Source organism: Mastacembelus armatus, chromosome 10 (assembly GCF_900324485.2).
Source record: "Mastacembelus armatus chromosome 10, fMasArm1.2, whole genome shotgun sequence".
NCBI classification, from domain to species: Eukaryota; Metazoa; Chordata; class Actinopteri; order Synbranchiformes; family Mastacembelidae; genus Mastacembelus; species Mastacembelus armatus.
In genome coordinates, this window is record NC_046642.1 from 14,346,190 (window position 1) to 14,372,311 (window position 26,122).

General features: G+C 42.6%; 2 protein-coding genes across 4 annotated transcripts; both read left to right on the forward strand.

The window, feature by feature from the left end:
* The first annotated feature begins 741 nt into the window (after positions 1 to 741).
* kdm3b (lysine (K)-specific demethylase 3B) lies at positions 742 to 17,576 on the forward strand. 3 transcript variants are annotated; one of them, XM_026329907.2, is made up of 25 exons: positions 742 to 1,266; positions 5,025 to 5,189; positions 5,955 to 6,068; positions 6,397 to 6,502; positions 6,789 to 6,913; positions 6,997 to 7,056; positions 7,191 to 7,883; positions 7,993 to 9,172; positions 9,244 to 9,460; positions 9,580 to 9,794; positions 9,901 to 10,053; positions 10,224 to 10,331; positions 10,432 to 10,559; positions 10,662 to 10,959; positions 11,059 to 11,312; positions 11,589 to 11,861; positions 12,017 to 12,188; positions 12,319 to 12,409; positions 12,951 to 13,081; positions 13,219 to 13,338; positions 14,001 to 14,024; positions 15,627 to 15,766; positions 15,968 to 16,144; positions 16,255 to 16,389; positions 16,576 to 17,576. In XM_026329907.2, the coding sequence occupies exons 1-25, from the start codon at positions 1,060 to 1,062 to the stop codon at positions 16,654 to 16,656; spliced, it is 5,367 nt and encodes a 1,788-aa protein (XP_026185692.1). In that variant the 5' UTR covers positions 742 to 1,059; the 3' UTR covers positions 16,657 to 17,576. The 3 variants fall into 3 exon arrangements, with proteins under 3 accessions (XP_026185692.1, XP_026185691.1, XP_026185694.1); XM_026329906.2 differs by having other exon boundaries at positions 743 to 1,266; positions 10,659 to 10,959; XM_026329909.1 differs by lacking the exons at positions 742 to 1,266; positions 5,025 to 5,189; positions 5,955 to 6,068; positions 6,397 to 6,502 and having other exon boundaries at positions 6,832 to 6,913; positions 7,191 to 7,272; positions 7,362 to 7,883; positions 10,659 to 10,959.
* A 566-nt stretch (positions 17,577 to 18,142) lies between these two features.
* reep2 (receptor accessory protein 2) lies at positions 18,143 to 25,828 on the forward strand. Its single transcript, XM_026331271.1, has 8 exons — positions 18,143 to 18,334; positions 20,308 to 20,380; positions 21,835 to 21,911; positions 22,178 to 22,298; positions 22,431 to 22,544; positions 22,875 to 23,055; positions 24,111 to 24,277; positions 24,844 to 25,828. Exons 1-8 carry the CDS (start codon positions 18,303 to 18,305, stop codon positions 24,913 to 24,915), a joined length of 837 nt encoding a protein of 278 aa, XP_026187056.1. The 5' UTR covers positions 18,143 to 18,302; the 3' UTR covers positions 24,916 to 25,828.
* The last annotated feature ends 294 nt before the right edge of the window (positions 25,829 to 26,122 follow it).

Here is a 26,122-nt window from a genome sequence, read left to right on the forward strand (position 1 = left end):
ACTGTTGAGGGTTACTAAAAATAAATATATCCTTTTTTATTGATAGAAATTATGACTGTCACCCTAGCATTTCTGGCGGGGTAGCACCTCCTAGTGGTTATAATAAACAATGCCAATACTAGTACTGGAAATGATAGGAAGAAGAAGAAAAAGAAGACGACGAAATAGAAATTGAATCAGTTTTAATCACAGCAGATGGAAAATAGGGTCTTCACCATGCTCAATAATGATTTTAATGAACATTTTATTATATACGTTATACTGTAGTTTGTATCTTCGGTTTGTTGGTCGTGTTTTGTATAGTTGCACTATATATCTATGTTTTCCATATACAATGCATTCAATCATTGCTTTTCATTGTCCTTGTACCATAATCACACGAGTATGCTGGTGTGTGGAAATAACGGAATCTAGTGACATACGAAAATGAGAAATTTAATTAGGACTTGATTATTAAGGACGTATTGATATGTTAGGTATCCATGTGAAAAATAAATGCTTATAATTAACGTTCAGTTTTTAGTCACTAGTTAATATAAATATTAACAATCCAGTCTCTCTGTAGAACCTTTCAAAGTAATGTTTAATTTGATTTAAACTGATTTAACTTTTTATTTAATGTTTTATTCTCACGTCTGCGCTGTAATACTGCGGAAAATCCTGAAAACCCAGGCACTACAGAGCGGTAATGAACCGAGCCTGCCGCTAGAGGCCGCTGTTTCCCCGCCCGCCCCGTGTGTCCGCAGTGCCGTCTGTCTACGAGGAGTGCGTTTGATTGTTGCAGGGCTCAATGGCGGACAGAGCAGGATAGTCGCGGCAGCACCGAGGACAATAACGTCTCGACTGCGTGAATTCCTGGCGTGACTCGGTCCGCCGCTGCGTACCCCCTCGGGTGCAGCGGTTGAAACGAGCTCAGTGGTGCATTCACGTTAAAACAGAAAGTCGCTGCAGCTGGTTTCTGCTGGTCTTCTCGCGGTCTTGAGGTCCCATCCCAAGCGGAGAAGTTACACTGTTCACGGTGGCTCCCTGAAGCCAGCTAGCTAGCGTGCGAGCACAACCATGGGGGAGTCTCTCGAGCTGATCGGGAAGCGTCTGTTTCTGCTCCTCGACGACAGCAGGTCCGCGAATGGATCCGAACCGGAGCACTTTGCCAGGTCCCGGGATTGGCTCCGGGGGACGGTGCGAGCGGTGAGCGTCATCGGCCTGGCCGCTCCGGAGGTTAGCGGCGGAGAGGCGACAACAACAACCCCTGCTGCAGGGCTCACGGTCAGTGTTTACATACAAGCGGTGCGGTGATGCAAAGCCAAATACCCACCAGTCAGTAAATAAAAGCTCATGCTGCCGGTGCGGGTATGTTTTTTTAACGATAATCATCCGCTTTCACCCGCCGACCTCGGCAGTTAACGTTAGCTCAGCGGAGCGGTGGCGTAACGTTAGCCCGCCTCAGGTCGCAGGCAGTGAGGCAAAGCTAAACTCGAGGCCGGGGATTTTCTGGCCTGTGCTTTGTTCACGCTTCAGTTTAGCATTTTATAACGAATGACCTCCAGCTCCAGCAATGTTAATAGCATCGTTGTTGCAATAAAAATGCAAAGCACGGATGCGTGGGAGATAACTAAACTGTCACAATATAGGAAGAAATCGCTGGGGAGCAGCAGTGAAAAACAGTGTTAGCTTCCCATCGTTAGCCACCATTACTTAAAGGCCTTACAAGTTTATACGAGGATTACCTTCGGCTCAACTCTGAGCCCTGTTTGCTAAATGTTCAGACTAACGCAGAAGTTTCAAATCTTATTAATACTTGATAGAAATAAACCAGTATTTCCAAACTGTTTTGTATACATTGCTCAGGCAAATGAGGGAGATCGTTACAAATTATGGGGTGGTGGTATTTGACCTAGTTACATAAAAGTAAACAATCCCCTGACAAAATGCAGTTTATAAGAATATTAAGCATTTGTCAAGACTGCACATTTGTTATGTAAATTAATCTCAACCCTGGTATTGTGCAGATTTTAAGGGCTTAATTGTACAGTTAACAAAACAGTTGTAACTAAATGTCTGGTTAACTGAAATAAGTAACTGCAAAAGATATATAGTGAGGAATGATAGTTGCTTTCTCTGGCTATGATTATATTATTAAACAAAGTGAAGTTAGTATTTTAAAAGGAAAATAATTAGTAATGATCCATTTGAGTGCAAAAGTGCAATTTTTATTTGTTGAAAATAAACAGACTCGAAAAAACAGAACAAAAATAATCATCTTCTTGAACAATATCACCAGGCTGGTTCTCATTCATTCACCATAGTGGATATTTGCAGGAGAAAAATGATCCATTTAAACATTGAGATTGGAGCTTAGAATTTATTTATTTATCTGAGAGAAATGATTCTTTTGTCCTGCCATACATTACTTTAAACTTTAAACAAGGTAGTCAGTGCCCTTACATTTAGGTCTGTGATTCATAAAGAAAAGAAATCACAGAACAAGTTTTTTGGCATGTTACCATCCAACTCATAAAACATATTTTCTTTGTAACACATGGACGTGGACATGGTGGACTATGCACCTGTTCAGTTAAAAATTCATTTCATTTACTTGCCGTGTGCAGTATGGTGTGTTTACCAGGTGCTGTTCCTGTTTTTGTGAGAAAAACCTGGTTTTATGCCTAAGATTACTTCTTTGATTCCCACCACCCTGCTGTTATGTAGCCTGATCTCAACTAGTCAGAGAAAATGCCAATTTTACAGAGGCTAGACAAATAATAACCAAACTCTATGAAAAAGAATACTTAATGAAATAGCTAACTTTTTCTTTTGTCTTACAAATGTCTTTCGTGACTTTTGAGAATTCTCACAGTTCCATGCAAAAGGTTGATATCAGAACCTTTTTTTAATGGAAAAACAATCCGATTTGACTGTCAGATCCAAATGCACACTAAACTAAACTGAAGAATAAAATGCCAAAACAAAAGGAGCAGTATGAGTTGTACTTACGTCTAAGTTTATAATCGACCCCTCTCAGCTGTCACACACAGCCGCTGGTTGTTTTTACAGCAACCACCATGTCAGTTGGCGAACCCATCTATTTGCTGATTGTGCCCAAAACACATGAGTAGAAAATCCGACTCCGGGCAATACATGAACACCTTGGTAATGAGATGGAGCATCACTTCTGATCAAAACAGAACACACACACTGAAGCTTTTCAAAACTCAATTCACGCTTTAGGCAGAATAAGCTGTTGTGCTCCATCTCTGCACCACTTACATGCCAGTTTCACTGTGTTGATACACAAGAAAATGTCACTACACCCTTAATTTGTAAAGAGATGTATCAAAAGGATATTAGGTTTGATTTAGCCACTGTAACTTAACCCAAACATTAAGGTTATGTCACCACTTTATGGTACTACAAGTCTACCAGTTATCACCACAACAAGCATAATACTTATGCAGCCAGGTGTTTCTTACTAGTACTTGCCTGTTGCACTACTTAACACCTATTTGTTGTGCTTTGTACAATAATCAATTTCCTTATTTACTTTTTGTGTTATATAGCCAGTCAGATATTTAGGGTTTTATTTGTTCAGGCTTGAGACAACCTCAATACAGGGTCCTGTGGTGCACATATCCTTGAAAAAAAGATGTCCAAGGATTGAACAGTAATTTGTTTTTTGCAAATAAGCACCTGATAGCTCTTGGTAATCTCTGAGAAAATCCTATCCTGAGTTTAAACAAATGTTATGTGACTAGAAGGAACAACTGTAGGAGTCATGCAGACTGTTGTTTTAATTTACTCATGTTCACAAAATAAACCTGCAATATCAGGACAAATAGGAGATGTCTTGGTAGCCTCAGTGTGTGTGATAAAAGACGCTGATACAAATATCACACATGAGAACAAGTGGATCAGCTGTGTTGACAAGTGTACTATAATCAGTTGTTTTTTTGGATTTTTTCGTTGGCCAAGGAATTCTGTGATTCACTTGTTTCATTCAATGTAAATCCGTCCATCACTGCATCTCAGTTTTATACTATTTGACCCAGAGAAGCAGATGTATAACTGGAGAACTGTATCTTATTTAATGAGACAGGGTTAACAGCAATTGGTATTTTCTCTGAGTCTCTGTGGACTTTCTAGCTCTGTTGCACTTGCTAAAGTATTGGAGATGCTGTACAGTTTTCTTAAGTTGAAGAGTCCTTGAGCAAAACCCTTAATGCCCACAATGCTCTAGTGATGACTAGTAAGTACTGGAATTTTTTGGATTTGTAGAGTAGGAACTGATAAGGAGCAGCCATACTGACTGAACCTACCCACCATAAATAAAAGTTAAAAACAGTCCACAAACTGAGGCATTTTAAATGAACACTGACTAATTCATATCCATTCATGACCCAACATAGCTTTCCAAGGGTCTGCATATGATTGTCTCAATTTAAATATGATATATTTAATCAATTTTTAAGAATGAAATAGTGGGTTCTTATGTTTATTAACTAATCATCCAAATGCCTTTTTCAGACTGTCTACAATATTAAGTAAATTAATGATCAACTTTTTCTTTTAAGCCAGTGTAGTTAAAGAAGTAATGATTGACTGGCCTTAGTTTGTGAGAGGCAATCACATCCTTGTTCTGTGGAAGAAGAAATATGTTATCTAGCTCCTGTTGGAAGATGACTGATTTTTTTTCAATTTTTAAAAAAAATTATTTTTTTAATTGCATGTGAAAAAGATAATGTTGTGTTTTGTACGTATATACACTTAACATTGATATAGACAGATTCTGTCATACTATTGAATAGGACATTATGAAGCATTTACTAACAAAAAACAGAATGGATGTAGTGTCTTTCTAGTTTTCTCAGTTTCCTAAACTAAGAGATATTAGCATGAGACTTATCGTCATTAAGTCTTATCATGGTTAAGAAATGCCCTTTCAGAGGGGGCTGTTGGTAGACACAGGCACAGCTTTGTTAGTTGACTAAAAATGTATGTTCTTGCTCTCACTGTTTTTCTGACTGCAGGTGTTTGTGGAGTTTGAGAATGCCTCCCAGCGTTGCTCTTGGGTGCAAGTGTATGATGTGGGGGTGAAAGCCGTGTTAGTAGAAAGCTCCATTGTTTGGGCCAATCGGAGTGAGGGCACTGGGACTTCTGGAGCTCCAGCATCAGCCAACGCCTGGCCTGCTCTGGTGAGTATCATCTGAACAGTGGAAACAGGAACAGTCCAATATGGTGAAGTGGTGAACCAGCACAAGGCTGCCAGAGAGGCTCAGTCTTGGTTGGAGCTTAATAAATTAAGCTTTTAGTTTAAATATTCCTTCTCAATGTTGCATCTTGACAATTACTAATTTGAAGCAATTTTCCAGGTGATGATGAAGTGGATGTAAGTAAGGTAATGATGTAATGCAGTTAGTGACGATATGCAGGAACAATGGGGGAAAAAATGCAGTTTTGGGCAAGTAGAGTGAAAATAACAGAAGGAAAATGAGTAAATTTACCTTATCACTTATAGCACAGATATGTAATCATGGAAAATGGCAGACATCTGGTGTGTTTTGGGTCAGTATGTGTGGGAATGAGTACCTGATGAAATAAACACATTTTTTTAAAAAAACATCTGTGTTCCCACCCTGGCATCAGATCCTAAACCTAGGCTAAATATGGACTACAGACACCTACAGTCTCCATCTGGACTGAGTTCAAAAAACGCCTCACAACTGCAACAACCCCCAGTTTGAATTGTTATTTCTATCTTGTTTGTTGCCAGTGCACATGGCCATTTGGCTATGCTTCAGTTCACGTATGTAGTCAGTTAATGTCATGTGGGAATAAAAAAAGTTGTGAATTTGTAAGATGGTTATTTTCCTCTTTACCCACTGTTGCTGGAATAGATGAAGATATGAAATATTGTTTTTTACCGGGTCAAAACATTTCATGGCATTCTCTTTTTCCAGACTTTCCGCTCCCTAGTGGACAGAGTGGGTTTAGGTTCGTTGGTTCCTGTGGAGTATTTTGGAAACAAGAATTTTGAGTTCCTGCCTGATAACAAAACTGTCCAGAAGTTTGAGGTGTGTAAGTTTAACAAGGTTTTTAAGAGCTAAAAAAGGGGTTTATACGGGTTAAAAAATGTGTTAATTGACAAAACGACAAATTTGGAATAACTATTTATGAATCTTTGTGATTCTGCTACTCAGATGGGAGTTTCCTTGCTGTTTTCTGTTGTTTATGATAATTCTATACAGAAAAAATAAACATCATTTTGGGTAGAGCATTTATTACTCATGCCAGTTTTGTACTTAATGATGAACCACTACCATAAAAACAGTGGCCTTGATCCACATTATAGCTGTACAGTTAGCACTGTTTCAGAACTGTGTGCTTTGTGTTCCTGTATAGGTTGATAAAGACATAAGACACCCATTATTGTCGGAGCAGCCCACCCTACAGGCTGCCATCTCCAGCTGGCGTACTGACTTTGAACTGCAGGAGATCTTTAGGAAGGGTAAGACTCAACCTTCACTAGTTTTTATATTGTTTTTCTTTACTACTTTCACTGCATGTGTTCTTTGGGTGTTTTGCCTTAATGGTGTTTACCACATAATGTTTTTATTACCTACAGAAAGCAGCCTGCTGCAATAGGTATCACCATGGAAACCCAGACTGTAGATCATGGGCTTTCACTCTTCAAACACAATTTAAATACATTATAGTGTACCATTCATTCTTCATCCCCTGTGTTTCATTTAAATCTGAATATAAATCTAACTTCTAGTTATTCCTACCCTCAGGATCTTACACTATTCAAGGGCGCAAGGTTCGTGTGTACCAGCCAGAGTATGAGGAGTGCTGGGCGTCAGGATTGGTCTCACAGCACGACCCTATCTCACACATCATGGAGATTACTTTTGATAATGTATGTAATGTTTATGTTTTGCACATATATTCTGGTGATAGTGTGAAAGGAATCCCTCGTAAAAACCAATTGTCTTGCTGCAGGGAGATGAAAATCAGATGGTAGATCCTCGTGTGATGCACGTCATGCTAGCAGAGGAGGAGGTAAGGTTGTCGTATAACGAACCATAAGTACATTCTGTAAGTGTGTTGTAAAGTTTAAGTAGTTGAATGAATTTCAGCTGCAAATATAATAAATGTATTAACAGAGTTACTTTCTAACATTTCTCCCTTTTAAGCTTGGTAAGAATGGGCGGCGAAGGAAGGACAGTGAAACAATGAAGGGTGATGGTGGACGCAGACGTAGGACTGCCTCCGAAGGTGAGGATGACTTGAACTTGAAACGTTTTAAAGGAGCAGGAGACTTGGGAGCTGATGCACAAAATTGTGGCGACTCCAACAAAACCCAGGTGGAAGGGATGGGGATCTGGAGTGGAGACTCTGGTGAAAGAGTCAGCAGCACAACCAAAAATGGAAGCTCAGAAGGAACCTTTCCTCTGGGCAGAGTGTCGTCTCCCAACACAAATTCTTCACTCTTGATGGACCCGTCTCATGCTTCTCGTTATCCTGCCCATGTCAAAGAGAATGGTCGATCACTCTCCACACAAGGGGCAGCGGACTCCACCACCATCCTTACTCACAACCTCACCCCTCCTCCCCTCAAGCCAGCTCCTTCTCCCTTCTCCACCACATCTTTCCCCTCACTAGGCCAGATGCCAAGTCTGGTCCCAGGGGCTCCAGCCCAAAAGGCCTCCCCATCCCCCCAGCCAGACCGAGATGAGGCCTCCCAGTCTGCCTATTCCAAAACAGCTGCTCTTGTTTCCCCGGGGCCTGTTACCATTTCTTGGTCGCATGACAGCGGCCCTAGTGTGGCGCTTTCTGCATCTGTTGGTTTTAGTCCTAAAGCCCCCGTCTGGGGAAGCCAAACTGAGGTAAGATAATCAATCAGCATGATCAGTACCATAATGGCATACTCCCACAAGGCTTCTTCATTTTTTCAAATTTTTGTATTTTGCTAAATCACCTTATTTTGTTTCATAGGGCTCTAAAACTGCATCGGGTTTTCGTTTGCCCCAGGCTTTGCCCACTGCTCCTGTTTTTGGGGATGTTACTTCTCAGACCAATGGCGCACCTACCACTACCACTACCACAGCCTCCCAGGACACTCCCAGACCTTTTGGCTTTGGCTTTGGTGGAGCAAAGAACGAGACACAATCCCAGCAAGACCAAAACTTGTTTTTTCAGTGCATGACCCAGAATTCTGGCTCCATCCCAAGCCTAACTGCTGGTCAGACCCAGTCTAAGGACACCAATTATTTCACTGCAGTGTCTGAGAGCCTGAGTAAAGAGCCCCCATGCCTTTTCAAGCCTGCAACGTCCTCTGAAGGGCCAAAAAAGCTCGACCAGCCCAAAGTGCCTGAGACTCATTCGACAGGAAATGGTGTACTCAACAAATCTTCATCAGCCTGCCAAGGCATGGGTGTTTCTGCAGGAGGAAGAGGTTCTGGACTTGGTGGACTGACTGCGACCTCTGGAGCCCAAAGTATTTCTAAGAGCAGTAATAATGGGACTTCTGTGGGAGGTCTGGGGATGCAGTCTGGTTTTAATACTTCAGATAGCCACCAGAACCTTTTTCTGCAAGCCTCTAAAGAGCCCACAAATCCATTTCTGGCATATGGGGACAAAACCTCCCATGTGCCTTTTATCGGCCTCAGTGGGGCTGAGCAACAGACCCTGGGCCCTGTCTCAGACAGTAAGCCAAATCTGTTCACTATGGCAGAGCCACCTAAAGGGATTCTGTCTTCCCCTTTCCCAGCACTGTCAACAGCTGCTTCGCCCAGCTCTTCCAGCTCTCCAACACCAACCTCTTCTCAGAGGTCACAGAGTGAAGGGCCTGTGGCAAAGGATGACCAAGAAGTTGGGGAGATGCCATCATCCACTTCAGGCTGCCCTGTATTTGGAAGCACTAGTCCTGGTGCAATGGAAGACGTACCCGTGTCCTTTGACCAGACCCAGTCACAGAAGTTTAACCTGGAGGAGAGAGGTCAGTCATCCAAACGTGACTCTGAATCCAGCAGTAACAGTGACCTGTCAGACCTCAGTGAGAATGAGGAAGGCCCAGAAAAAGGCCAAGCACCTCCTACCAAGGATGGGGCAGTGTTGCAGAAAACTAAAGTCCAAGGAGCTGCTAAGGGTCGTCCACGTAACAAGCCTTTCAAAAGTACGTCTTTTCCACTCATTAGAACCTTTGAGTCATTTGTGATGATGAATTAATGAAATATTTTTCTCCAGTTGGCCAGTCCGTGTTGAAAGACCAGAGCAAGGTGCGTCGACTGAAGCAGTCAGGCGAGTCCTTTCTCCAGGATGGCTCCTGCATCAATGTGGCTCCTCACTTGCACAAGTGCCGCGAGTGCCGTTTGGAGCGTTACCGTAAATATCGAAACACAGAAGAGGACAGCGATGAGGATGATGATCCAAATGTTGCCTGCCGTTTCTTCCACTTCCGAAGGTATGAAGCAACACTGTCTTGCTTTCTGTGTTTGAGTGTCATTCAGGGGTGTTATCAGAGTAAGCAAAGCAATTGTCACAAACTGAATAAATGACCTTTTTATACTTGCCTGCAACCAGGCTGGCTTTTACTCGTAAAGGTGTACTACGTGTGGAAGGCTTCCTCAGTCCTCAGCAGAGTGATTCCATGGCCATGGGTCTGTGGCTGCCTGTGCCAGCTGTCCAAGAGGGACTTGACCTTGATACCTCAAAGTACATCCTGGCCAATGTTGGTGACCAGTTCTGCCAGTTGGTCATGTCTGAGAAGGAGGCCATGATGATGGTGGAGCCTCACCGTGAGCATGATTTGGGCACATCTTCTCTTCACATTTCCTCTTCTGCATTTGTCCTGCATTTTGTCTGAATCCTTAACCTGTTTGTTTTTTGCTGCACATCTTGTAGAGAAAGTGGCCTGGAAACGTGCTGTGCGAGGAGTCAGGGAAATGTGTGACGTGTGCGAGACCACCCTATTTAACATCCACTGGGTCTGTCGCAAATGCGGCTTTGGAGTGTGTCTGGACTGCTATCGTCTCCGCAGGAACAGGCCGAGGGAAGGTGAGTCAATTTAATCAGCTTACTACATACGTTGTGTTAACCAAATGTTTTATTTTACTGCGTTTTTTTTTTTTTTTTTACAATAATGGAGCTCTGTCATTCATGAGGTTGATATTGTTTTGAGGTTAAGAATGTTGGAAAGACACTGTTCAATATGTTCTTTCCTTTAGATGTAGATGAAAGTCCAGAGGATGAGGTTTTCTCTTGGTTGAAGTGTGCCAAAGGTCAGCCTCATGAGCCACAGAACCTCATGCCCACGCAGATTATACCTGGGACAGGTAACATGTCCATTATGATTAGGTTATCAACCTATAAATCACTCCTCTTAAGCATCTGGTGTTAAATGTGATTTACATTAAAAGTTGTGATCTGTTTTAGCTCTTTACAACATTGGGGACATGGTGCACTCAGTAAGAGGGAAGTGGGGTATTAAGGCCAATTGTCCCTGTGCCAGTCGACACACCAAGCCTCTAGTGCGTCCTAGTGCCCCCAATGGAATTTCACAGGTATTATTGTGCTGCACTATTTTTTTTTTTTACTCTGCCATTTCTGCATTTTTCAGTGTTTAACTTAAAGTGCCTGATGTCTGGTTGTGTTTGTCTTAGCAGTCTACCACAAGCAGTGGTAGCAGCCTTGCAGCTGCAGCTTCTTGTACTGGCACTACTTCAAAACCAGAGGGAGAAACACCAGCAATCAAAACAGAAATTACACAAATAGCTGCACCATCAGACAGTGTAGGTGGGGAACGTGTCAGCAGCTCTAGTAACTCCACCAGTGGTACATCCTCCCCCTGTAACCTCACCCAGTCCTCTGCCAAGGAGTCACGCTCATCAGGAGAGGGCAACAGCTCTGCTCTGCACTGGCTGGCAGACTTGGCCACACAAAAAGCCAAGGATGACACCAGGGGTAAGTAGGAAAGAGGCAATGTTGAGTGTCAGTAATGTAAATACAAAAAAGTTAAAACCAAATTTCATTTCATTTCATTTTATTAATGTCTTCTTTCAGAGTCTGGTTCACTTCGCTCCATGATGAGTCGAGACAGCAGGCCTCCCTTTGGCCTGGACTCACTCAGTGCCCTGTCAAAGCCTTCTGCTTCCAGCCCTAAGCTATTTAACAGTCTGTTACTGGGATCTAGCATGGCCCAGTCCAAACCTGAAGGGTCTAGTCTTCGGGATTTGCTCAACTCCGGACCCGGAAAACTTCCCCAGGGCCCTGGAGAGAGCGGGGTACCATTTCCGTCCGTCTTTACCTCAGCAGGAGTATGTACAAAGCTTTTATTATTCTGTGCAGTTTTATGTCCTCAGGTGTTTATGCGAAAGCAAGTTCAGTTTTAAATTAAAGTACAGATATTCAATAGTGTAAGCTCCAAATAAAAACATTTCAATAGCAATACTCAAAAGGTAAAACTACCAAGATTAGGATAATTGAACTGATGACAAACTAAATTGAACATGCTAAGGTGGAAACTACAAAAAATAAAATGATCAAGCTTTTAGTTGAAGTGATTCGGTAAACATTTCTCTTTTGTCTGTCAGAGTGACAAGCTGAAGAGCAGCCTCCCAAACTTCCTGGATCACATCATTGCCTCGGTTGTGGAGACCAAGAAAGCAGAAGGCCGGCGCGCCGGGAGCTCTGAGGGGGGCGAGCTCAGTGTGTTGGGAGGCCGCAAAGATGGCGTAATGGGCCTTAGTGTGTTAGAACCCCATACCTCTCATTCCTGGCTCTGTGATGGGAGACTTCTCTGCCTACAGGATCCTGGCAACAGCAACAACTGGAAGATCTTCAGAGAGTGCTGGAAGCAGGGACAAGTAAGAACCACAGTTAATATTATACAGAAACATAAACAACAGTATAGCAGGACCAGACAGGCTTTTATAGGAACTGTTGGTTTCAGATTTTACTGCACTGCAGTCTGTTGTTCTGTCACCCCTCTAATCTCTTGTCTGTTCTTCTTCACGTGCAGCCTGTGTTGGTGTCAGGGATCCATAAAAATCTGAAAGCTAATTTGTGGCAGCCTAGGGCCTTCAGCGATGAGTTTGGAGACCAGGATGTTGACTTGGTCAACTGTAGAAACTGTGCTATCATCTCTGATGTCAAAGTGCGAGAGTTCTGGGATGGTTTCCAGGTCATTTCCAGTGAGTGCCTAAACTGTTTTTCCTAAATCATTCTCATTGTGTATCTTGATCTGACTGTCACTGTAATGGGTTGCCTCTTTCTCTCTCGTGTGGTTCAAATAATAGCTAATTTGCTCTTTTGTGACTGTAGAGCGACTGCAAGATAGTGACGGCCAGCCCATGGTGTTGAAATTAAAGGATTGGCCTCCAGGTGAAGACTTCAGGGACATGATGCCCTCACGGTGCGGGATCCAGAAATATGTTACTTCCTTTGTGTCTCATGCCTTTGCTCACCAAGAAAGCTACCCACTTTATCAAGATAGTAAATTACTGACAAATATCTGGTGTAGTAATTATATATAATATAATGCAGGTTATTTTAAGGTTATTTTAGGTGTTGTATATTAGTATTTTAGGATACCAAGAATACATATAAAATATAATTTTGAAGTATTTGAAAGATGAAATAGGATTCACCTTTTTAAATCGCATTCATTTACAAGTCATTTAACAAAAATACAATCTGGCTGTATTTATTAAGGATTTGAAACAGTTCTTAAATGACACAATAGGTACATTTTCTGTTTATTAGCTCATTTATGTTTTTTGACATCTTGTTAATTTCATCATTTTGCTACCTTCATATGTAAAATCATTGTCGGTTTTCACTGTATGAAAAATAACCGATGTATGACATTTGCTTTAACATTTTCTTTATTTTTTGGATAAAACACATTTGTGAATCTTGGGTGAGGTCGGTAATTGATTTGATTATTTTCCCAGGTTTCATGACCTGATGGAAAACCTCCCCTTGCCTGAGTATACAAAAAGAGATGGTCGCCTAAACCTTGCTGCTCGTCTGCCAAACTTCTTTGTACGTCCTGACCTTGGACCCAAGATGTACAATGCCTATGGTGAGAAGGGTTGTCTGAATCTGATGAAATTTTCATTGTTTGTTGACTAATCGTCCTCCTCCTTCCCTCTATTACTGTGATTAATTGCACGTGTCTTCATTTTGACCTCCTGACTTCACTGTCTTTCCTTCCACCAGGCTTAATCTCGACCGAAGACAGGAAAGTGGGAACCACTAACCTTCATCTGGATGTGTCTGATGCTGTCAATGTCATGGTCTATGTTGGTGTCCCCGAAGGAGACGAAAACCAGGAGGAACGTAAGTGGAATAAAATACAGACTTTATCTTGCTCTCCCTCCCTGTCCTGCTCTCCCTCACACACACACACACACACACACTTTTACAATAGATTTATTACAAGACACTTTTATCACTCTACCATTAGTTGAGCCACTAAATCAGGGATGCCCAACCTCAAGGGCCACTGTCCTACTGTTTCATCCAGGTAATCAAAAGTGGGTAGGGCAGGGATAGTTTGGAAAACAAGGAGGACAATGGCCCCAGAGGAACATGGGTTGCCCCCCCCCCTGCACTAAATACTATCAAAAGCACTACCTACTTCCCAAAACAAACTATAATTTTATTGTGTAAAACATTTTTCGTTTGCTATATTTCATGCAAGTTATTTGAGTTTTTCCCCTTTGCAAATCCAAAGTATTGTATAGGATGTAAGTTGGATAACAACTGTGGACATTCCTTTATTATTTTGCTTTATTTATATTATTTAGATGAAGGGCAAGAGTCCTTCTTCTGAATAACCCCTTCTGGACAATCTTCACAAATGTATCCAGAGCTGTGTCTCATACATCATGCTCATACTGTTTTAGTTGCTTCAGGCTTAACTGACCTGGATAGGGCTCTGAAAAGACCCTCCAGTGGGTCTCAGCCATTTACATTGTGGCAAAATTTCTCATTCACAGAGGCAGATATGACTGGACGCAAAGGTCTGTAGACTTTCAATTGTATCACTTGTAGCATGTCCTTCTTCTTGACTAACTCCCCTTCTTCACCCCCACCCTCCCATCCTGTGTTATTATTTGTGCAGTAGGGGCCAGAGCACTAGAACCTGAGCTGACATTTATTAGTTTCTACTGTGGCATGTTTTGTACTCTGCTCTACATTTCCACGTAAATGCAGCTTTAACACCTTAAATGATTAAGCAATATTGAAATTCCTCTTGCTGCCCTTTGGAGATCCCCTGTCTTTTCTTTTGAGTATTTTTCATGGTTGGCTTAAAAATTTGTATTGTTTGGGCTTTGGTGAGCGTAGCATCTTGAATTCCATTTATTGACATAGCGTTCAGACAAGATTTCATATAATTACTGCACCTGGAGTATCTTGAGTTCCTAATGTCTTTGGGTGAGCTGTGCTCTGGTCCTTACACTGTGGGAGAAAAATCTGAATGAAGGGCATCTAGAACTGGCATCCCTGTTTCCTCGCAGGCTTCTTCTCACTCATCGCACCAACACACAACCAGCAGTATGACTGTAGGCATACTGTCTTCATACACCACGCATCAAAAGAAACAAGCCTGGCAACTGAACGTATTGCTCTAAGGGAGTAGTTTGCCTTTGACCAGTTAATGACTGTGCCAGCGCACACACCAGGACGCTGACAATCTCTGGTATCTGTTCGGGAGTCATGAATGTCTTTACTTCCATTAATTATCTCATAAACTCATAAATTAGTATTTAAGTGGGATGTCGGTGTACAGGCAGTAGTGCTACAGTAGCTGCTCGGTACAATCAGCTGTACACTGTGGATGTTTTGTTGTGTCAGTAAATGTGATTGCATAGCCTGTAATTTGTCCATTTCTTTGCCCCAGTGATTCTCAACTGGTCCAGCCACAGGATCCACGTTTGTCTGTAGTAACAAACCAAATCACTGAAAAATGAAAGCATTTTACTGATTTATTACAATTAATGCTTCAGTAATCTGCAGTGCTTTGTGAGCTTGTAGCATTAATTTAACTGTGGACTTTTATTGTTTTGCCAAAGGCTATTTACTAGTCTTTGTGTAGACACATTTTTTTTAAATGTTTCTTCGGTTAAAAAAAAAAAACAGGACAGCTGCTTAGGATGTTTCTCATGACAGCCACATGATGCAGCAGTAAAGTATTTTAGGAGCAGCTCTGGGGGGAAAAGGGCACTTCAGAATAAAATAGTTACAGCACACAGTTATACCACCCATTTTTGATGGGCCTCTGACCTATCACTGGGTAATGAGCCACCAGTTGAGAACTACAGCTCTGTGCCATTTTTGTCAGATGGTATGATAGATGTACTTGCATTCGGTTGTCTAAGAATGGGAAGATGGGAAATGCAGATTTCAGTCTCAGCCACTGTTTCAGAAATGAGGCAAGATACATTTATTCAGTCATAGAAAAGGAAGACAATAGTATTTAAGCAGCTCAAGTGGGTTTTACAAGGCCACTTAAAGAAGAACCGCTATTGCAAATTCTTGTCAGTATAATAGAAACTCTGCTAATGAGCGTTTGGTGCCCTGTATGTATGTGTGTGTGTTATTGTTTATGTTTGATCCTTCAGAGGTCATGACCACCATCGAGGAGGGCGACGTGGATGAAATGACGAAGCGCAGGGTCTACGAGGGCGAGGAGAAACCTGGGGCTCTCTGGCACATTTATGCTGCCAAGGATGCTGAGAAGATCAGAGAACTGCTCCGCAAGGTCAGCAGCCAGTAGATGTCTCTCTTGTGTACCATCTGATCTGTTAAGCTGCTCTGGCATTGGCTCTGCTTGTGATTTATTTTAACCTCAGGTCCAGAATCCTTTAATAAAGATGGGGATGCATAAAATGAAAGGTGCACCTCCTATGGCCTGATGTCAGCAGAGAGTCACTGTGTTATGTTTCGTCTTTATCTGTGTCAGGTGGGAGAAGAGCAGGGTCAAGAAAACCCACCAGACCATGACCCTATTCATGACCAGAGCTGGTACCTGGACCAGGTTCTCCGCCGCAGGCTCTATGAAGAATATGGCGTCCAGGGTTGGGCCATTGTACAGTTCTTAGGAGATGCTGTATTTATCCCTGCTGGAGCTCCACACCAGGTCAGAGATTATGGAACATTCATAAATTAATGTCTGATGGTTCAATACTGATACCTGCTTTATGTTCTCTTGTGAACATATTTGTTCCTTTTCTGCTCTTCTCCTTCCAGGTGCACAACCTGTACAGCTGCATTAAGGTCGCTGAGGACTTTGTGTCTCCTGAGCATGTGAGGCACTGTTTCAGACTGACCCAGGAGTTCAGACACCTGTCCACAACTCATACAAACCACGAAGACAAGCTACAGGTCGGTGTACTTTACTTTCATATTGTTTTTTTACTTAGTCATAAATTCAGCTGGGGACCTTGTGTCTCGTGTTTGTGGGAGAATTGAAAACACAATCCACAGCCTTAATCAGTGTCTAGAGCTGAAGCAGTATAATGTTTCCATGCTCTTTACTGTTTAACAGACTTTTCCTGTCATCTTCCCCAGGTGAAGAACATCATCTATCATGCAGTGAAGGATGCTATTGGGACACTGAAGGCCCATGAATCCAAATTAGCACGCCCTTAACACTGTCCCAAAACAACCAGCCTCTGAAAACCACTCCACTACGCACACACACAGCACACAGTAAATACATACATACACACGTACAAGCTGCAGAGTGCAGCGTACAATAAGAGGGTCGGGATTTGGGGAGCAAGGAGCAGGTGAAGTTTGTTTTTGGTGAGGGGTTGGACTAGGGCGGTGCCAGTCTGTGCTTCGATGAAGGGAGTCCTTTATCGCTGTTGAACAGTACACTCAAACGTGTCTAGTTGTTTTTCAATTTTTTTTTTTTTGTTTTTTTTTTTTGTTTTGTTTTTTTTTTTGGATTAACTCTGTATTTAAGGTCAGTGTTTGTTCTGTTGTTTCATTGTACATGTTAAAATGTAATGGGGGTAAAAGCTGACGTGCCTTTGGAGCAGAGGTTCAGCTATGGTATAAGTGACTGAATAAAATGTGAGTACTGGGCTAACTTTCCTATTTTAATGACATCAATATTATTTTCCTTCAACAGGAGAAAAGTTAACCTGTCTTTGTAGATTTTTTTTTTTTTTTGGGGGGGGGGGGGTTTTTAAAAAGCTGATTGCTTCTGCGCTCTGTGGCTGAAATGAATTTGTGAAGCAGCCAGTGAAGGGAAGCAGACCAAAGTTTTGTATTTTTAGTTTTCTTATTTCACTTCTAGACTAAAAAGACTTTTCTTTTTATACACCACAAGGTAATGATCAAGAGGACTTCAGTCGGTGTTTTTTTAAAATTTTTTTTTATTTCATTCGTGGGTCTGGTCCCTTATCTTTGTCTCATGGGCTGAATGAACTGAAGACTTCCAACAACATTGTTCAAGAATCACAATTGCAGCTGAACAGAACTACTGGCCATTAACATTGTATCAATATATATATTGATCTTAGCAGTCTGTTTGATTTTTCACAATAAAGTTTACAAAAACAGCTGTTTGTATGATGTGTGTTTTTATCCACCAAACCTTTATGCTTGTGCAACCAATGTAGATAAGACATGTAAAATATTAAAATGTGTGAATTATTTGCAATTTAATATCATCATCAATTGATTGGTGTTGTAGGTTTACAGTTATAAAAACAATAAATCCTAACATTTGGAAGGACATATTTAGATTTCTGAAAAATGAGTACAAAGGCCTTACATTTTTTAAAATTCGCCTTAAAGCAGCTAAGTGCTGTATCTGCCACATCATAGTGTGTTGTACTGATGCTCTTACATTTGTCTTGTGTGGATCACCTTCACTGATCATGTCTGAGTTATAAGTAGATCACAGAAAACGGGGGGCAGGGCAGGGAAGCTTGAACCTGCTGTACCTAAACAACGAGGACTTAAAACCAACAGAGAGCTATCTTATTGTATATGAGACCGGTCTCTTTAATTTAAACCTGTCTGTGTTGGCTGTGTTTTAGTAAGCACTCGGTGTTTGCTGGGACCATCTTCCAGCCGTGGCCCTTTAAGAGCCAGAGTTTCCAGCAGCCTGGAGCAGCCGCGGACTGCAGCACATCCTCAGCCGCTGACAGGCAGCAGCAGCCGGCGTCCCGCTCCGCATCACCGCACACCGTGTCCCAGGAGGGGCATGGGGGGCACCTAGCCCGCTGGCTAACTAACTACATTTCCTGAAAGCGGAAGGCTCGACAGCCCGCTCCAGCAAGATGGTATCGTGGATTATTTCGAGGATAGTTGTGTGAGTATGTGTTAAAGCGGCTCCATTCATCCGCTGCCTGGTGCTGAGCGCTGCGCAGCGCCGACTAGCTTGGCTGCTTCATCTATTTTCCGTCTGAAACGGCCTCCTGCTCCTGATCTAGGGAAGCACTGTGGTTACATTGTATTTTTTTAAGCACCGTGGTAAGAAGTTATGTGCACGAATAGTGTCTCGTTTTCTGTGGTGATGCAGCACAATGTGTCCGCTAGCCGCTGGCAGCTAGCGCACGCTGGGCTAGGCAGTACCTGCACCCAGCTGACACATTACTGTGCTGGAGGAGAAGGAGCTGCTCCCTGGCCACATCATCCAAGGAAACCTGCTTAGTATGCCGGCCTCGTTGCAGACAAGTAAACAGACTCCAAACTGCCTGTTTCAGTTGTTTTAAAAACGTCCCAGGCTGCTGTGTAGACTGAGCATCTTAGCAACATGTGGAAAACATGAGTTTGCCCAGTGAGGATGCATGTCCATCCATCTGTCTATCCATCTATCCATCATCCACCCATCACTTGGCCTGTGCCCAGGATCTGGCCAGCTAAATGTGGCTGCCTTGTTTGTTTTAACCACATTGTAGTGACTTTACAGACAGACTCAGCTGCTGTGCAGTCCAGGCCTCTCTTCTCTTCATCCCCACAGTGTGGATGACTCAACTATAGCCCCAGCTGTTGTCACCATCCTGCTCCATCATGACAGACATTTTTACTCTAATGGCTTTTTTCAGCACTGTAGATGTACCTGTATCTGATAAATCCTGTCATTTTGGGTCTGACCAGGCAGTACCTGAGCTCAGTAGTGAGATCCTCAAACGCGACTGGTTTTTAATAGACCCAGGTGTAGGATTGTTGTTTCATCCCTACAGATATTCTGCTTGCCTGGATTACATAAGCAGTGGATGACACTGGGAAGCAGTTACTTTTATTGGCTTGCAGCTGGCTCTTCCACTTCACTGCACCTCAGGTAGTCATGTGTCGATAGCAGACAAAGCCTGGGACTGGATATGCATCATAATGGCTGCTGTCCATTTAGGACAAGATCAGTCATTCCTCTTCTTTGCTCTGTGCTTCAAACATACCGCTGCCTGTTTATTTTTCTTTCTAATGGTAATCTGACAGATTGTGCTTACAGAAAAATATCTATCTGGCCTGAAAAACAGTTGAATAAGCAACATGGCTCAATCGTTACATCAGAGTGTCAGCGAGAGGATGGGACGCCCTCACACCCAGTGTGGAGAATCTGAGATGGGAACACCAAAAGGCGCAGGGCGTCTGCTCAGGGAGCCTGCTGGCCTAGAGGCCCTGCTTTGAGTCGCCTCAGCTTACTGTACAGAGCTGAGGGCTGCTGCACACATGACCGAGCAGCTCAGGCACGTACGCAAGACCTACTTCAGCACTGAGAAAAAGCTGTGGATGTGCTCAGTCTACCAGCAGCTGAGAGCCTAGGCCTCACAGTGAGATTTGGTGTGATACACGTTAAATCCGTAGTTTACATGAAGTGTCATAAGTCACAGTCACTGGTTTATACTGTGAGCACACAGACAAACTGGTGCCCTTCTGAACTGTATTCTTCCTGCTGCTCGGCACTTAGCATCCTGTCACATCAGCACAGAGCAGCACAGTGGCACAGGACTAACACATGGTGACCCACCCCTGGCAGACTGCACGGCTTTTCCACTTTATCTCATCTCGGTCCTGCTGACTCCACAGTTATCAGGACAGAGTGTTTTGACAAGCCACTGGTCATCAGCTCTCAGCCGTGGCATCGCCATTTAAATCATGGCTATTTAGACCTACATAGAAAATGTGTGTTTACATAAGCTCTGTAGCTAACATGCTTTATAAAAAGGAAGACGTTAGCGAGGTGTCAGAAACAACACCCAGAGGCCGTGCTCTAAAACTGAATCCCCTCCTCTGACCCAGGTTTTTCTGCTCCTCTGCCGTTTTTCTTCTTTTTTTTTGCAGCCTTGCCTTTGGGACTCTCTACCCAGCGTACTCCTCATACAAGGCTGTCAAAACGAAGAATGTGAAGGAATATGTGAGTATCACCTCTGGTTAATAAATCACAGCCGACAGTGTTTTTTGACCTCTCTCTGCTTTGGATGACATTTGGGTTATTTTTGCCCGGGGATGTTGTCAGTTATTTTTATGCTAAAATTGAAAGTTTTAAATGCACTCGAGCATGTTTGATAATGATCATGGTGTAAGGTCAGAAACATGGTGGAGCAGTTATTCTGGGACGCAGCCTCCTTAATGAAATTGGGTCATTGTGGCTTCAAAATGATGCTGAAAGACACTGGAATACCTGCACATCCCTGTCTCAGATTCTTTCGTTGTACATCGACAGATGTTTAAACAAGACAGTGGTGTGTGTGGGGTTGTCTGTTTAAGACCATTCAAATACAATGAATGTGCTGCACCGTCTGATAATTACATAACACATATAATTCCATGCTGCAGATTGTACAAACCATCTGCATCATCTAGTGAATTTGTTTCAACCATAAGCGTCTCAAAATAATTGTGAGGGGTCTCAAGAGGATTAACTGGATGGGAATTTTTTTTTTTTTTTTTTTTTTCTGAATTACTACTTATTCCAGTTTTGTTATAAAACCCTCAATGGCTTGCCCTCTACAGGCCTCCAAAATAGATTCATATAGAACCGTTTTCAGAAGGAGGGTTTGAAACACTTATGTTTAATTTGAAAATATTTAGGATGGAGGATTATAGAAGAACTAGAGGAAATATCTTTAATAATATAACAAATAATGTGAATGGATGAGGATGGGATGACCAGTGTTGCCAGTGGAAACCAGTATAAAAAGGAGCAGCTTCCCAGTCTGTCTTTGTCTGTAAAATAAATGGGGTCCTCCCTGCTTACCTCATCACTGTAAGGGATGAGAGAGGGGGTCCAGGAGGAGGAGGAGGCAATGGCAGCACTCTGGCCCTCTGCCTAGATTTGTACTGGAGAACAGGTTACCATGGCAACCCCCCCTCTCCGGAGCTACTCAAGCAGACGGTCACAGACGGAGCGAACGAGGGATGGAGGAAAAGGGAGGGAGGGAACAGAGGACGCCATTTTTAGAGCTGATGTTTTCGTTCCGTTTCCTCATACCTGGCTTGTTTCTGATGAGTGAAGTGATTAAGCAGCATCTTTGTTTACATGGCTGCACAACTGTTATTGCTTTAAAGCACATTATTACCATCCAGTGGCTTCCTCACAATCTGTGAGGGCTAATATTTAGTCTCTGGCTAATGTTCCTCAGTATGACGCTGCCCTACATTTCCTCTGTTTCTGTTGGCTAACCAGGTGTAGTGACTGGATCAGAAAGGACTGAAACATGCGTTTGTGTGTCTCCATGTGTCTCAGCACGTGCACGCTGGATGCTGTGGGTTTTCATGTGCTATTGTTGTTATGATCTTTCTCTCCGTGTGTGTGTGCGTGTGCGTGCGTGCGTGCGTGCGTGTCTCTCTCTCTCTCTCTCTCTCCAGGTGAAGTGGATGATGTACTGGATAGTGTTTGCTTTGTTCACTACAGCAGAGACAGTCACAGACCTGCTCCTCTCATGGTGAGTCAGGAGCCGCTCGTGGTTGTGACCAGTATGCCCACCTAGGTTGTAATAAGTGAGCAGCTTATGTAATGTTAATAAAAGCATTAGTGTTTGTCTCTGCTGTCTCTTTCCTGGTATTTTTAGTACAGTTACTTTTTGTTAAAGCATTATGGTCTCACTTTACAACTCAAAGCTTCCTGTGTGTTCTTCTTTCTTCTTGTACAGTGATGAGGTAAGTAGGGAGGACTCTATTTAAGATACTATAACTCTCTCTCATTACTCAGGTTTCCATTTTACTTTGAGCTTAAGATCGCCTTTGTGATCTGGCTCCTCTCCCCATACACGAAGGGCTCCAGTGTCCTCTACCGCAAGTTCGTCCACCCAACCCTGTCCAACAAAGAGAAGGTCAGTCTTACAGATCTAAGCTGGTGTGAATGTCCACATTAAAATATTCTTGTTTTTTTGGTTTCCTCTCAGTTTCTCATATTAGTTTGTCCTGATTGCTTATATTATTGTTCTTTCCCACAAACGCTACAGGAGATAGATGAGTACATAGCACAAGCCAAAGACAAGAGCTATGAGACCATGATGAGGTTTGGAAAGAGGGGTCTCAACCTGGCTGCTAATGCCGCAGTCACTGCAGCCACCAAGGTGAGCTGTATGATTTAATAATGTAGAGCCATTCATTAATGCTTGATGTTGACAGTAATGTTTTGACTGCTTTTAATATTTTAATGTCCAATGTCCTATAATAATTTCCCACAACCTAAAGAAAGGTTTTCATGTGCTTTTGTTTTTTCAACAGATCAAAATTTATGAAAGTTTCTGTTTTCAGTCTTGTTTGCCTTAAATTCATAAACTTCATTACGTTTTTTTTTTATTTTAAAGGTGATTGATTCTTGTCTAATACCTCTACATCACTGTTATTTAAACATGTACTTTCACACATGTCTAACGTGTTTGTTGCTCTGCTATGCTCAGGGGCAGGGTGTGCTGTCAGACAAGCTGCGGAGCTTCAGCATGCAGGATCTGACTCTCATCAACACTGAGGACGAGCTGGCTCTGCACACTTCAGACGGCCGCATGAGGCGGGACCCCATGGACGAGATGAGCTCAGGGGCCAGCACGCTGCCCCGCGCCAAGAGCACTGCTGCACGGCAGAGTAAGGCCATGCCACACTGCTTCAGAAACTGAAAGTCCTGTTGCTATGACTCAACCTTTAGATAACTTCCCCTGGACGACTGAGAATCTTCACAGACACTGCTTCACCAGCAGCTTCACTTGAAAAAGCACATCTAGACACACACAGACCAGGGTCAGGGGCCATTGAACAAAATGTAGTCATGATTTGAAGCACTGCAGGATGGCAGGGAACAGGGGGAGATGATGGAGAGAAAGGTGCGAAGAGGGTGGAGTGATGGGGAGGGTGATAGCATGTGATTCCAGTGGGAGCAGAGGCTTGGGAGGAGGACTCTGTATCTCACTACACTGTCAGCTGGCTGACTGTGTGGGCCTGACACGCTGTGAACTGAATACAGAGAGATGCAGAAACAGCGAAACAATGAATGAACTCAGAGAAGTGGCATATTTTAATTTTTACCACCAAAAAATGGGCGTGAGTGGGCACAGACATGTAAAAGGCCCCCATATCATAGCAATAACAATCATTCATTGAGCAAGTGCATGATTTGTAAATTGTAGGCATCCTGTGTCATCTTGTACTTGTTTTGCATCACTTTGTATTTATTTAGCACTTATTTTTGCTTGTTTTATTTCTTTTTAGTTTCCATCTTTTTTGTGGTTTTTAGTAATTGTTTTGTAGTCATTTGATTAACTTCCCAAAGTATGTTAAACAGTTCCTTTGTAATCTTCTGGTGTGTTGGCCCTTTCAGTCCTCGATCCAGGCTGTGACCTTTGATTTATACATCCAAACTGTTGGTAACAAAGTGTAATTTGAACGTTGGCCACTAGGTGGTGCGAGAGCCTGTGATTTCAATGGTTCTCTTAGCAGCTTGTTGGCTTTTGGATAAATCTTGTAAATTAATGAAAACATTTTCAACTATTGTGATGACATTTTAAAAATAAAACCCCACTGGTTCAGAGGCAAGAAAATGCAGAAATCTGAGACGCCAGAGACGGACTGAAGTTTCTGTTAACTCAGGTTTTGGTCGCAGCTGTCTGAACTTTTATTTATTTATTTTTTATCTAAACCTGCAGCTCGCTCTTTGGCATCCACGTCCCTCGCTGATGACGCGTCATCCCAACACAGCTCGGACCAGTCGGACACAAGGACTGAACACTCTGATGAGGATGTGGGAGACAAGGCCCCCAAACGTGGAACCAGCGTCAAGGCAGCCAAGAAACCTGCTGCTGCTAAGGCAGAGGTAGCACCAGTGCAAACATGCACACACAGACATGCTGCTCTTTCTCTGGTTGTGTGGACGCTCATCAACAACATGGATTCAATTATTTGTTTAGCAATTCTATCTATGTCTGATTTAAGCGAAACATTCTCACGTTGAACATCCAAAATATCGAAATGGTTTCAAATTGCGTTAAGTAGAAATTTCATGTTGATTATATTAATGCATCCAAACTCTCAGTCCTTTCATACATTGACTACAGTACTGATTAGAAAAATATATTTTCTGCAGCTGTGATGAACTCCTCCATTTCTCCTGTGCATTGTGGGAGTTTAGTCTATCATCAGTATACCTTAAGTGTTGCTGTTATTAAGCAGTACTTTAATTCTCATTAGGTTTTGAGTATGTTGTCTCTGAAAATATAAAAAAAAATATATAGTGTGTATTGTGGAATTATATTCATCCATAGAAAAAAAGAATAGATTTCCAATCCCCAGTTAAACCTTTACTGTCCTAACAGTGCACGGTCTCATGTTTTTCTTAATCAACTGTACTGATTCCTCTTTCATTTCTCCTCCCTCTGCAAGACCCAAACCAAGACGGTGAAGAAGCCAGCAAAGAAAAAGACCACATCCAATAATGCAGAGACGCCACCATGAAGCCTGCTGTCCATGTCCACCGGCCTACACTTACTCCACCCACAGCCTGCAGGCCCCCTCCCCCTGTTTGGTCTCCACACATACACGTATACACTGTATACATATCAAGCACCAAAACTGTGTCACTCCTGCTGGTTTTTAGAGGAAAGTGCAGATTTAGTTTTTAGTTGGAATACCTCTTTTACATTTACTGGGTTGTTGCTTATTTTATCTTACTCACATTAAGCAGTTGTTCTTTAGGCAGTTTTGTGTGAAGATGGTTAGAAGTCTCAGCATAGATGCTCCTTTTTTCCTTTAACCTGTAGATGTCTAGGTCTCCATGGTGATGACGAGAACTGGTCATGTGCTGATTGACACTGTGTTACCAGCAGAGGGACGGTCCTGGCTGAGGCTGCTGTGTCATGGTGTTCTGGCTCCTGTAGCTCAGGTCTAGTTTTACAGGATTATATGTGATCCATCCTGTGCGGGTTCTCTTCATTTTAACGTTTGTATCTCAGGCCTCAGAGCTTGTGGAAGAGTTCAGCTTCCTCTCATTAAGCCTGCTAACCTCTGAGTGAGTCTGACTCTGCTACGTTCAGATCTCACTCATGACAACTTCCCTCCTCACTGCTTTAATGTGACTTTATTGTCATGTCAGTGCTGGTGAAGGACTGGTTTGTTTAGTCTTTGTTTTTCATCTAGGATCCATCTTGGGTTGTTATTGATTCATTATTATTATTCATCTGTTGGTCATGTGATGCCATAATAATGCTGTATCTGAGTGATGCTCAGTGCTGTGTTTATGAAGCAGCATATCTGCTTTCAGTGATTTCTATATATTGTGTTCAACATTAGAGAGTCGTGGAGTAGATCTGCACTTTTCCCAGCTGTGTGGTGAAACTTTACATCATTAGATCAGCAAGATAAAACAAAGCAATGTGGAAAAAAATCAGCCAAATCCATCACACTGACACAGTGAGGAAGAATCTGCTCATCCCTGTGCTGTTGTTTCAGATGTGGAGGGAGTGTCAGACCAGGCTGTGGGTGTTTCTGAACACACTGGACTTTAGTTTTGATTTGAGCTCTTTATGTTGAGAGTCACCGTGTTGGCCGTGGCTCCTTCTGAGTCTCTGTAACTGGAGACTTACAGTAAAAGCAGCATGAGACTTTTTCTGCAGTGGGACACTGGTATGAACCACAAGGGGGAGACAAATCCCATTGAAACTGC

Excerpts from the sequence above, each read along its gene's own strand:
- kdm3b (XM_026329906.2), top strand. The coding sequence starts at position 1,060 with ATGGGGGAGTCTCTCGAGCTGATCGGGAAGCGTCTGTTTCTGCTCCTC. Across the intron at positions 9,795-9,900 it reads GATGATGGTGGAGCCTCACC|AGAAAGTGGCCTGGAAACGT; the intron begins GTGAGCATGATT and ends CACATCTTGTAG. Across the intron at positions 16,390-16,575 it reads ACCACGAAGACAAGCTACAG|GTGAAGAACATCATCTATCA; the intron begins GTCGGTGTACTT and ends CATCTTCCCCAG.
- reep2 (XM_026331271.1), top strand. The coding sequence starts at position 18,303 with ATGGTATCGTGGATTATTTCGAGGATAGTTGT. Across the intron at positions 20,381-21,834 it reads CGAAGAATGTGAAGGAATAT|GTGAAGTGGATGATGTACTG; the intron begins GTGAGTATCACC and ends CTCTCTCTCCAG. Across the intron at positions 22,299-22,430 it reads CCCTGTCCAACAAAGAGAAG|GAGATAGATGAGTACATAGC; the intron begins GTCAGTCTTACA and ends CAAACGCTACAG.